This window comes from Strix uralensis, chromosome 4 (assembly GCF_047716275.1).
Source record: "Strix uralensis isolate ZFMK-TIS-50842 chromosome 4, bStrUra1, whole genome shotgun sequence".
NCBI lineage: Eukaryota > Metazoa > Chordata > Aves > Strigiformes > Strigidae > Strix > Strix uralensis.
In genome coordinates this window covers 64,150,212-64,163,223 of record NC_133975.1, presented here as the reverse complement: position 1 = coordinate 64,163,223, position 13,012 = coordinate 64,150,212, and the positions used below count along the sequence as shown (strand labels likewise).

Below are 13,012 nucleotides of genomic sequence, written 5' to 3'. Positions count from 1 at the left end.
CCTAGTTATATTTAGCTAAAAGAACTCTATCACTGTCTTTGCATCTACTAAAAGCATTGCAGGAGAAACAAACTGCCCTGTGCCAGGCCATTAGTCTTCACTGAGAAATCCCCACCCTCAGAGCTAGTTGCATTTATCAAACTTTATGTTCCAAGGGAAGAAGAAGAGAATTTGTGACATTAAAAACCATGTCTTTTCTCTCTCCTGACTGGGTATCTGTAATATTCTGTGTTTCAGGCCTACCCAGGAGACGGCACAACACGGACGCCTGTTGAAACAGATCTCTATCTCCATGTTGTTATCTATGACCATATCATCAGAAGAGGGACATAAAGGTCCATCTGTGTGACTCTTCTCCCAATGATTTGTTTAGCTCTTTTAAAGTCATCTGGAAGAACAATGAACAGTTGGAAGACCTTTACCTTGTGTTCAGGAGTAGGAAAGGGGGGATTTTTATACTGGTTTAGCGTTTGTGCCTCACTCCTTGAGGGAAGTAAAGTGGAAGTGAGACCCCATACTGGCTGTAGAGTCCATGTATCTGGGCCCCTTGTTTGACCTTTGTGAAGTCCATGGGGTATATGAATTGCAAAAGCACCTAAAAGGAAGACAGAAGGTTTGGACCCAGCTTTTCCCACTTCTCCTAAGGTAGTAGGGCAGCTGGGTCAGAGGTGCTGTATTCTTTCTTGGAGTTAAGAGAAGAAACTACTGTCCCACAGTTCCGCAGCAACAGGATGTTTTAAATTCTTCCTGGGAGACTCTTTTTCAGGTAGGCCTGGACCTCTGTTGAGCAGCTAGCACCATGTAGTGTGGACCGAGCCATTCACAGGGTAGCAGGGGGAAGTTGTACCAAATAGACTGGTAAATGTAAAGAAATCTGCAGCATTTTCATGGTATTAGTGGTTCCTTGAAGGCCACTTTTCATCCATTCCAGCTCTTGTTGCTGTTCTAGTACCAACTTGCCAGAAGTTCAGGCAGCAACGCAATGGCCCAAGGAACTCTATTCCAATCCCGGGGCACTTGGGGAAGTTGCCCGTACTTACATGACCCAGCTGGTATAACCACCAACGTAGCTGTCTGCTTGCTGGAGAACTGGAAAACGGCACAAAGCTAAGCAGCAGAAAGAAAGAACTAGCAGGAACAAGAGCAATAATTACAAAGAAAAGTAAAAGGATGTGGAGGTGAAAGCAAAGGAAACAAAGGTAGAAAGTGGCTGGGTAAAATTCCCTGGACCTTATTCTTTTGGGGACTGGATGATTTTAATGATCCTTTCTGGCTTTGGTACTGTGAATTTGTAAAAAGGACAAGTGAGGCAACTCGGACAAGAAAAAAGATGGTAGCAGCGCTGCTAGGCTTACCATAGGGTGGGGTTTATCTGCCAGCCTCATCACAAGCATGTTCACTTTGGAAAAGGCTGAGAGCCTCGGTCTTAGCAGTTGGCGCATTAAAGATCCCTTTACTGCAAGGAGAGGGAGTGTTCCAACAATTACAAAGTGAAAGTTGTTACTTCAAAGCTGCAGTAATTTGGGAGAGACTTACAAGCCTTCTTTTCTTTCCCATAAAATTTTCAATGTTATGAAGGTCTACCATTTCCAAAATATAATAAAATCTTTCACTGCAACATCTTGCTTTTATATAGAGCACTTCATCCCATAGCACCCTAAAATTTTTGCAGCAGATAGGCAGACTTGGAGGTTAGATCCCTGGTCCCTGAAGGGCAGGCAGGCCGCGGAGGAAGCCCCCGGGGCCTGGCAAGGCCGCTCGGGGTTTCAGGCCTCGTCTCCCCGCCGAGCCCCCGCCGGTGCCTCCATCGCCGGGCCAGCAGAGCCCCCTAGTGCAGGCCGAGCAAATGCCGGCCGGAGCAGCTTCCCGGCAACCCCGCGCATCAAAGCGAGTGGAAATACCGAGCTAAAGGCCCGAGAACAAACAGGCAAAGGCAAATGATGCCTCTTCGCAGGGATATTAACGGAAAGAACAAAAGAGCCCAAGACTGCGATAACTCCTTGATTTTGTAGAGGGCCCTGCGCTGGAAACGTACGTCTCCAGGGCAAAGACCTCGCACTGTTAGGGCAGGCTTCTCCTGACCTTGGTGCAGAATTCTAGGTGTTTCTGTCATTTAGCAGTACCAGACAGAAAGACTTCCATCGTTCCTTCGATCTCACCTGAAAACTAGGCTTCTGTTGTTGGCTCAGCTTTGCTTTACTGCCCCTGTGTCTTGGAGGCAGCTCAAGGGAATGGCTAGATACTGACTCAAATACTTTTGTACCATTAAAGCAGAATTGCCTTTATAGTACAACTTAGCATTTGGGATATATTTTTTTCAAGAAAGAAATCAGAACTCCCGAGCCATTTGGAAGACACTAGGTTTTGCCTCTCTTGAACACTGGAGAGGGAGAAGTCCTCATTATGAAGGCTGGTAGAAGGGACAATTGGTGGAAAGGGTATGAATTATATTTTTCATTCCTCTCGACAAATGAATTGTCATTTTTCTTTCTCAATTTAATTGGATTTTAAAGTAATGTTAAAAAACGAAGTTGGAAAGTGGTCCCTGGAGTTTGGAGAACACTTTCTCAGAATCATAATAAATAACATGAAATAGAACTTAACAGAAGTAGATTTTCAACTTTAGAGGTTGTTTCCACAAATTCAGCTCCCTTTGTTCTCATCTTACTAATCAACGCTCTTGATTCAAAAGAACAGCAGGAAGTCTAGCAGAATCCGATGTCTACATCTGCAGGAAAATGGAAGGAAGTTTGGATTTAAGTGGGCTTTACGTGTTTTCAGGTCAGCGAGTGCACCAGTGCACTGTCTATCTCTAAAGGCAGGTAACTGAAAGGCCGTAAAGATGTAGGAAGCCTCATCTTTTGCAGCTCTTGCTGACCTCCTATGGAATTGTAATTTCATACTATTTCTGACCTGGGTGATAAACCTCATTTGAGAGAAAAAGTGAACTGTAATAACTGTAATGAAGAAATGCTATTCACTGAGTAATTCACAGAATTAATGGCTGCTCAGTAAACTCATTTGATTCCTTCCCACCCATCCTTGCCTATGAGCTAATCTCCTGGTGTTTTGTCTCTTCTGACGTTCAAAACCTAGGATCCCGGAGTGTTACCATAAATGAAAGCTCCTGAGTTTGATGTTACAGTCTTTTGCCAATCTGAACTGGAAGAAACTTTAGTCTCTGCTGTAAGTGAAAATCTGTACCCCAAACACTTCTATCTGGCTTGCATTTTAAAGAAAACATTTATTTTCTTAGACAAACAGGATAGTGCCTAAAAGCAGCTAAGTGCTGTTACACTCCATTTCCCTAAAATGTCAATGGTGGTTTTTCCCAACATCTTGTCACTGTTAAGCCCTGGATAGACACACAGTGAAGTGGACATGCAAAACATATGGTAATCAAGAGAGAAGCTTTCCAAGGACTGATAACCACATGAAAGCTTCCTGTATATGTTCTTATGCTCTGTGACTTTTTACCAGAAACAAATGCAAACTGTCCAGCCTGAAATTATTGCCTGCTATAAATGTAAGGTGAATAGGAATTTCTCCATTCTGTTCTGAAAAGAAACTCTGGTGTCGTCACTGGTCATGACATTTACTGCAGGTACAGAGTTTCCGTGCTGCTGTAAGATAACTGATTTTAGGCATTGATGGGAAGGTGCATCCTTGCAAAGGATGCCCAGAACTCTAGATTTTGTACTGGTGGGGGGAGGGTTGTGTGTTTTTTTTTCAACCATGTCTAAACTGAGTACATGAGTTAGGGTCTACAGATTTTATTAGCCTGTATATATTTTGGATTCTTTTATATTTCTTCACCTTCCCACCAAAAATCATAGTTTTGTTCTTTTTATATGAGGTCTGGATCTTTGGTCTTGCAACAATGTTTGGAACTGTTCTTGTTATTTTGGCTAATAGAGTGAAGCTGAAAAGTAGCATGAGATTGGTGGTGAACAGCTCCATCCTGAGCCACAAGCAGAATCACAGGAAGAGTTATTATTTAGTACAAAATACAATGCTTTGAAAAGAAAAGTCATTTTACACCAAAATATGAAGTTCTTTGTTCTTTAACTGTCACAACAGGACACTTTGATATAGTTGGAAACTTTTCATATTATGTGAAATGAAATTCTGGTGAATTCTGTGTGATTTTATGGAGAGGCATCAGCAGCTTTGCATTCTCTGACCAACAGTAGTTTTGTGGAAGGCCAGCTGTCTGAGGAACCCAAGCAGAGGCAGTAATTTAGTCCCACTTTTGAATTTGTTAGCTGTACAGTAAGGTACAACAGCACTTCATGAACTCTAAGTTCATGATTCCAGCAGCAGCCTTGTCAATCTAGCTGCATCTTCAAAGCCGAAAGAAGGAAAAGGGGCACAGCAGCGCCACCTTAATAGCTGACCCCTATCTCATGTAACAAACAAGAAGATCTCCAAGCAGCGTACAACTTGGTCATTAGTTGGTTCTTGTTTTGGCCATCAGCAAAAGAGGTTGCAGGGGAAAATCCTCCATTAACTCCAACTCCCCACATACAGAAAAGAAATCAGATTAAAAATGACTAAAACCTTTGGGCGATTCTCTGCAAGGCAGGCAGGGACAAGCAGTGCAGGCCAAGCCACTGTTCCCACTGCAAAGAAAACAAAAACACAGGTGCTGAATGTACTGAAGCCATGCAGATTAGCCCTGTGTGCAGTACACGCTCTTTACAAGAAGAAAAAACATCACTCTTGTTACTTGGCTATTGTTCGCTTGAGGCATGTTTTATTTCAGCTCAACTCTAAGCAGAGTTATTACAGATCCCACAGCAGAAGTTCTCTGTGATGAGAGAAACATGTGATCTCCGGGCCCTAGAGAAGAAATTATGCTGGGAAGGCACCTCCAGCAGGAAGGCTGATGCTGGCCACCTGAGCAAACACCCAGTCTAAGGAGCGTAAAAAAGCAAGCATAATGGATATATGTAATGGCTGTACACAGGAGCGGTTTGGTACAAGTTTCTCACCATGACCCTGCTTAGTGGGAAGGCTATTTTTCTGTACACATCTCTAAGACGAAGAGCAAGGAGATTCAAAGAGAGTGAGCGCCACTTTGTTCCCCAATAAAAGGGGAGAGCCGGCTCTGCACGTTGCAGTTTGTGTAGTGCAATTCTAAGCACTGCTGGCTGATGTGCTGTTTAGTGTTCTCCTGTGCCGGTTATGAACTTCACGGTGTTGTACACGGGAATGTGTGTTTATAAGGAATGTAGGGAAATGATACAGCTGAGGATCCTGACTGAGGAGGATTCTGCTGACTGGGTCACAAGACTGAATCCAGTGAGAAGAGACAAGGTTTCCCTGGAGTGATGGCTTCTTGAGGCACAGAACAACACACTTTAGCCAGAGATTATGGGTCTAGTAAGAGTGGGGGTGATTTTGTGGGGTTGGTGACATGCTGCTGGGAGCAAAGCTGGTGTCATTGACCCAAAAACTTTGTGGCAGGAGACCTGCCAGAGCAGAATACACAGAAGCCCATCTGAGACAGGCAAACAGATGGTGCAGAGGGCTGGTGCAAGCCAGCCGAGGTGAAGCTGCAGGGGGTTATTCACCAGATGACAGCGAGGAGAGCTGGATGTAGGAGCCGCAGCAGCAGAGATTGCTTTTGTAATTCTGGAAAGCCTGAAAGCCAGGCAACTAATAAGCGCAAGTGTGGGATTGGCCTTCACATGCTGAACAGATTTTGCTAATATCACTTTGTTATGCAAATATGTAATTATTTCATTTCCCCCAGAGGGAGTATTTGTGGTTTCCTCTTCCCCGGGACTTCCGAATGCTTGTGTGCAGGGAACAAATAACTGTGAAGTTACCAGGTATGTGCATTACATGGCAAGCCCTGAAAAAGTGGAAATCTGGAAGTTTTTGGTGGAGGTTTTAAATAGCACTTTTGAAAGGGGCTGATGGAGGGTGGTGAGGCTGCCCCTGACAATGGCACAGGACTTGCTCATCATTTAAATAAACTTAATTAAGATTGAAGCCTACTGTGTGCCTGGGGCTAAGGAATAAAAAGGCTAGGTTGCCTGACAAACCAGAGACTCTGTGGTAGATCTGGATGGAGCTGTGCTAGCAAGGAGCCGCTAGGACCCAGCAGGGAGGGACCAGGATCTACAGACCTGACTGGAGCTGCACTGGCTGTAGCTTGGAAGGGTGATGTTTGTAGATAACGTATCCTCACTGATGCAGGCGAAAACAAATGAGAAGTATCCACTGTGACCCTCTCTTTCTGTAGTACCATGGTAGAGTAACTATAGGTGGGTGATAGCTTGGAAAATTCAGTCCCGCCCAATTGTAAGGCAATTAACTTTTGTATTACTAAAGGTGAGAAAGACAGTTGGGCTTACACATAGCCAGAATTTCAGATCATTTCAGTTTGATTTTTCCTCAAATATCTGCCTGCAAGTGGATCTGTAGACACACACGTGCACATGCATGCACCTGCTGGAGTTTGATACCTACTTCTAGTGCAGTGTTATTTGATGTCTGCACTTTTCCTGTTTCTTCATAGAAGGGGGGAGCCAGGAAGGAAAAAAAAAAAAAATACAGATTATCTGTAACAGTCCAAATCGTTATCTCAGCTCTACAGATGGAAATCTAGAGTGAGTGTACTGGATAGGATGGAGTCACTCTGTAATCACACCGGTGTGTATGCAGAATTTGTCCCATGTGGTGATGGTTATTCTTTTTGTCTGCATGTTTTGTAGCTTTTTGTGCCCCTGCAGCTGTTTTGTGTAGAGACCTGTCCTCCAGACTGACTAAAACCTGATTTGTACATTTATACCAAAATGATTTGTGTGCTGTGCAGAAAGGCAGAAGAGTTTGTATGGATATTCCGAAGAAGTGACTTAGGAAGTTGACAGTGTTTTGAGATGTAGGGTCTGTCAGTATATCATACTGAAATGTTTGCCTTGTTTTTATAAACACAGGAGAGGTAGGTAAGCTTTTATTCCACGTTTGCTTTGATGATTATGCCATTGAGCTGCTACGTTTGGCAAACCAAGACAGAAAAAAGGGGGAGGGAGAAAAATAAGAAATTAACATCACATTTGGTCATCTCCGTTAAAAATGCAAAATATGTAGAGTGTCTCTGCACCAAGTTCAGACTAGATCTCCTTCTGCACAAATCATTTTTATTGCTGTTGCATCAACATTAGGGCTCAACATATTCTTTAACTGTTCTTAGCCTTCTAAATGACTTGTTTTGCCTTTATCAATAGAAGACTCAAAAAGCCCATCAGGGTGCACATCAGCTTTCATCAGATGGACCCACGTTCAGGGGAGAGTTAAGGTGTTTCATTCCCCTGAGTTTTTCTTCAGACATACTTGGGATCAGTTCTGCTGATGGCTGAAAAGCTGAGATGTAAAATTTAAGAACTGTTATTAACAATTTTTGCACTTCCTAGGCCAAGAGCTTACATGAGGAAAATCATTACAGCTTAAATCAGTGAAATAATACTAGTTTACTTAGTGAGTAAGTATCTTCTTAAGAGTCTCAGAAAAAAACACTGCCAATCTTTTAAGCATGACTACTGTGATATGGTGAATCTCAGCTATGCATGTAACACTGAAATAGGTCAAGCCCTGTAGTTTGCATCTGCCAAGAATTTGACCTAAAGAAAAACCTCAGGATTTGACTGCATATTGATACAAAGCACAAACGCAAGCTTTTGGCTCATATTGGTCAGTGGCCGAGAGGTATGTCAGACTCCTGCAGCTGTCCACTTACTACTGGCCTCCAAGTGGAATATCTCCTATTAACGTCGACCCTCTGAGCCTGATCATTTAAATAGTTTTTCAGCCATCCAGATGGTAATGTCCTAACTTGGATATGGTGATTTTGTTAGAGATGGTGGCAAAACCCTGGCTAAAGTTGTAAATGTCATCCACTGGTCTCCCTCATTTGCAAGTCCAATCAATTTATCACAAAAAGCAATCAGGTGGGTCAGCCATGATTTGCCCTTGGGAAATCCATGTGGATTGTTCCCAGGCACTTTCTTCTCCCTCACATGCCCAGAAATGTGTCCTGAGAGGACACGCTCCATGATTTTTCCAGACACTGAAGGGGGACTGTCTGATGCTTAACATTGGTATGCCTCTTCTTGACTGTGTAACTCTGACAGATCTGGAGGAGACTTCTTTTCTTCTGTGTCCCCACAATCCCTTGTCTTTCCTCTATAAGGGCACACTTCAGCTGTTAGGGAGCTGCTTTATGCTGATAAGCGATGGCGATTAGTTTCTGATACTTGGTGATCTGTTGCATAGACTGAAGTCACATTGGGTGAAACTGAGTCTGGACTTGCTGTTATTCTGGGAAGAGATTCAAATCTGACCTTTTCATTTGGACATTTTGGTAGGAAAGATCAAAATGTCAGAGCAGCACCATGGCCATCCTATATCTTCCTTTTCCAAAACAGAGCTAGTAGAGTCTCTTTCAAGGAGCTCGCCATTTGCTTTTTGAAAGATAGATGCTTAACTTGTTCCTTTTTTAACTGAGAACTAAACTGGAAGCACATGAAATTGTTGCCTCAATTAAAAGTAATATTGATTTTGTCAGAGAATGAAGTGCAGTAGTAAAATGTATCAGTAAATGCTGACTTCATTGTGTTATTAAGTATATTTGCCCTATGAAACTTGGCCAATTAGTGCAACCAGGCTAGAGCACCCATCTGCTTCACTTGGAGCAGGACTCAGGCCACAAAATATATTAAGAAAAACTGCAGAACTACATTTCCATTCTGGAAGTAGCGCCAGTGTCAAAATATCTACTGAAAACCAAACCACAGGTTCTTTCCATAGCCCTCATTGCTGTTTGTAAAATGTTATTTAAGAAACTGAGCTGAAAAGATGCCCATGGAGAATTTCAGATGGGGGCATAGTCAGAATCCAAACTAACCAACCACAATTTATTTCAACCAAAATATTTCATTTTAAATGAAACTATTTTCTTACTTTGCCAGATCCCCTTGCCTACCTCTCAATGTTTTAATGCATCCATATCTTAGCAATAAACATTGACAGAAAGAAAACAAACCATGGCTGACAAGGATAGCAGAGTTGCTTCTGCCAACTCATCAAAGGCCATTAAGTGTGCAAACCAGTAGTGATGAATATTCATCAATTGGTGAAAGAAGATTTTTCTCCTCACAATCATCAAATTCAGATACTGCTTTCAGATGCAGAGACTGCTGTTTGCGTGCCAAGATGTGTATTTTCAAAAGTGGGCACTAGTCTGGAGAGGTGCTTTTCCACATATTCACCTGGCTGCCCCTGAAGAGGAAGGCTGTGGAATCATCTTGGGTGCTTGTGATCTAACTCAGGAATATTGTTCCAACCTTTGAAGTTGAAAGTCACAGCGGTACAACTCGAGTGTCTTTGCAGTTGCATGGACAGCAAGCTGACTGACTAAAAGCCTACTGTCGAGTGAGGTGAATAGCTCTTCAGATCCTTCTCCCTTCATTGACATGAAGGGCGTCATGGACACCCAGCTAGAAAACAGGCATCTAAAGGTAGGTGTCTTAATCTCCACAAATATGCACCATTCATAATAGTGAGTGCTTGTGGTGGTCCTCTGTTAGAATTCCAGAAGTACCCGAAGTGTTTGGGAATAGCAGGTCCACTGACTCCCATTTTGGCATGTTGCCCTGCGTTTCTGCTGTAGTAGTTCAGAGGAGCTTTGGAAAAAAATCTTACTCCACTTTAATAATGCCTTGACTTGCGCTGAAAACTGGTGCTTCCCTGCGTATTTGCCATGCACTGGCTATGTGAACTAAGAGCTGCAATGCAAGCCTGTAGCCAGGAATATTTGCTGCACAGTGCTGAGTGCACATTTAATATGTGCAATAAGAAGGTGGATGGAAAATCACCCTCCTGGATTTTGAGCTGATTAGTTTCAATTAAGCACAGCTTTTTCCTGCCAAAACTTGGTTCGCTTGCTAGATCAGGACTGGTAGACTGCGTGTTTCGCAGTCTCTTACACAGAATGGTGAGAGCTGAAGGTGTTGAAGTAGACTGGGTCATTTCAGTGCAGCGTTGCTGTCCAAGCCTACATCTGTAGCACACTTGCTGGGTGCGTGTTGTCCTGACAGAAACAATAATGCTGTCTCAGTAATATTGGGACAGTTCCCAGTTCTGAGGCAGTCATACCAGGAAAATGACCATGACAGCTGAGATTAGCTGGTTTCTTGTTGGTCAGCCACCACAGAAAGCTTACAGAAAAGAGGGGTCATGAAGATTAAACCATCCCAAAAAGATAGATAGTCCTTTCAATTCAGGGTAAGCTCTGGTTTTGTGTAGTGCATTGCTGAAGTGCTGCATGGTAAGCCTGATATTTATTATTAGTAGAATTATGGAGTCATTTTAGCATGCATGAGGGAGCAGGATGGAATTACAAGCTTGGATTCTGCTTATACTGATATGAGTGTTAAACCATCGTGCTGGGTTTCGTGGGGACAGGAATATTGCATAAGGGAATATCTCATCTGCTGTGAAAACCGTCACTGAAGACTGGAACAAGGGCAGATTCTTCAGTGTCATCTGCCTCTCAGTGCCCCGCGAGAGCAACGTAAAAATGGGGGATTAACTGCAAGGAGGGGAGCTCTCTGCTGCAAAGCTTCGGGGAGCAGTTCCTCCTGTTTGGCAGGGTACCTAAAGGAGCTTCCTTGCTGTCTGCATTGTGCTCTGGGATGGCTGTGGGAAGCTGTAAAGCTTATAGCCCCCTTCCCTCCCACTAGAGCCCCCCGCAAGCTAGCACTGACTCAGGGCCTCTGTCGCTGCAAGTTAGGAGTGGTACATCACTGAAAGATGCGAAGTGAGGTCACGTGTATTAGTATCCCTGCCCAAAAAAGTGCAGACATAACAAGTCATTGAGCTATTACTCATTAATGGAGAATTTAGAGAAAGATTAAATGGAAGCCAGTGTCTCATGCTTAATATTCTTGATCTATTTTAACTGGTTCTGAGTTCTCTTCCCTCTCTTTCTTACTGAGGTTGGATAAGGCAACAGTGTAACGCACTCATGTTTGCCAATAGTGGTTGCACAGTCTTTTCACCTGGGTGTTCAGTGGAAGTGTGCGGGTGAGCTAGGCAGCCTGGACATTCATCACAGCATGTCCTTTTCCTGTTACATCGCTGTCCCAGTCCACTTGCGAATTACTTCTTTCCACTTCCCGTCCTGTCCCATAAATGCTATATGCAAACACATTATTATAGGGTTGCAGAAGCAGCTGGAACCTGACCATTATCTAAATAACCCATTGAATTTGATATTTCAGATTCTTTTACCAAAGCCAAAAATCAGAGTGTGCCTCCTGGTTGGAAATAATGCATGTGTAAGGGGTGGTTTCAGTGGCATTCACTGATGCTTACAGTTAAAAAGGTTCACTGTCAGAACGGTTGTTTTGAGGGTGAGCCTGTGGGTGCCTCAACCTCCATGATATTTATAACAGAAGCATCATGCCCCTCTGTCAAGTCTAGGAATGCAGCTTCGCCACTGCACGTGGTACCAATGTATTTACATGGGCAGCTTCAGGGGGGCTCACTCTTCTCTTAGAAATCAGCACAACATTTGGGGTTAAACTATAAGCTCTCTGGGACACGGCCAGTTTGGGTCTCTGAACAATGCTAAGCATGCTAGTGATTTGCAGCACTTCCATGGAAGAAATGTAAGATAAATAATAGAAAAGTGCAAAAGCACTATCTCAGAAGTCAGCTCTGAGCGTTTGCCAGCCATTATTTACTAATGTGGAGTAACTCCTTAGATGTACTGGTTTGGTTTGTGCAGTCACAGTGCTCTGGTGTTTAAAAATCTCATGTCCAGTTTGAGCTAGGAATGTTTTTTAACTTTGGGAGCCACAGAACTGCATGTAAGGAGTGTCCCACCATGTCACAGGGACAATCCATAAAGGAAGGGGTACTTGAAACCCAACACGTTCTTCTGCAGCACGCTTAAAAAACTGCAATAGCCATCTAAAAAGGGGATTCAGAGAAGGCACCTAATCCCCTGAGAAGTCACTTTTTCCTTTCTGCCTCACACCAAGTGTCCTCTTTTTCTCTTTTTACTGGCTGTAATAGGATTGTATAGGGCTAGCTTTCTATTTTAGAGATTTAACTTAAACAACTGCAGTCAAGTGGTAGGGAAAGGCTCTGGGAGCCAAATTGTGAATTAATTTTGCATAAACACGGCTTTCTGCTAACACTTAAAAGATTTTTAAATAAAAGCTCAGCAATAGGGTGCTTGAGCTTCTATGGCGAACTTAAGTCAGTTCTTGTCTAATCCTCCTTTGCTTGAGTATGGTGTTAGATATATGCGGTCTCTGAGTTTGTGGGTTTTTTTTTTACTGAAGTTGGTCTTGATTTACAGTGGTCCCATCTCAAGAGTCAGGCCGCAGTTTGGAAGATGTGTTGGATATGCAAAACATCCCTTTCTTATGGCCAGTTATTTGGCACTGTTAAGTTTAAAAGAGGACTTGGTTATGCTTGTTTTATTTAAAGAGTTGTGAGGTGTGGTGTTGTTTGTTGTTTGGTTTTTTGTTTTTTTTTTTTTAATCGCATCTCTCACCAGTAGAAAATAACATGACTGAAGTTGAAATAGCAATTCCACTATTTCAGTTGCCTAAAGATTCTTCTTTGGGATTGACAGTTCTGCCATAGATATAAGCCAGAGATTGCTGCCTGTGCTGAATTTTTTAGCTATCGGTTCAAATAGTTTTGTTTTCTCCCTGCAGAGATCTGCATTGGTTTTATTATTTGTGTCCCAAAACTTGATCACACCTTAATATTTTAATTATATACATTTCACTTGTCCAGTTTTTATGTTGCACTAATGTAAGTTTCTTATATGGAGAAGTGAAAAGTATAGTCAAACTTAATATTGAAATTGTATGTGTTTGTACATATATGGATAATATTTTTAGATGCATATGGCAAATTTGATGCCTCAAAACTGAAAATGAGACACTGCTATGGGTTGTATTTGAGCACTCAAATACAGAAG

General features: G+C 42.7%; 1 protein-coding gene across 1 annotated transcript in view; it reads left to right on the top strand.

The window, feature by feature from the left end:
• Window positions 1-1,600, top strand: part of CFAP299 (cilia and flagella associated protein 299) — a 221,984-nt gene extending 220,384 nt beyond the window's left edge. The window contains exon 6 of the mRNA XM_074865121.1: window positions 238-1,600. Within this exon, the coding sequence (XP_074721222.1) occupies window positions 238-333 (96 nt within the window). The 3' untranslated portion in view covers window positions 334-1,600. The remainder of the gene's footprint in view (window positions 1-237) is intronic.
• The last annotated feature ends 11,412 nt before the right edge of the window (window positions 1,601-13,012 follow it).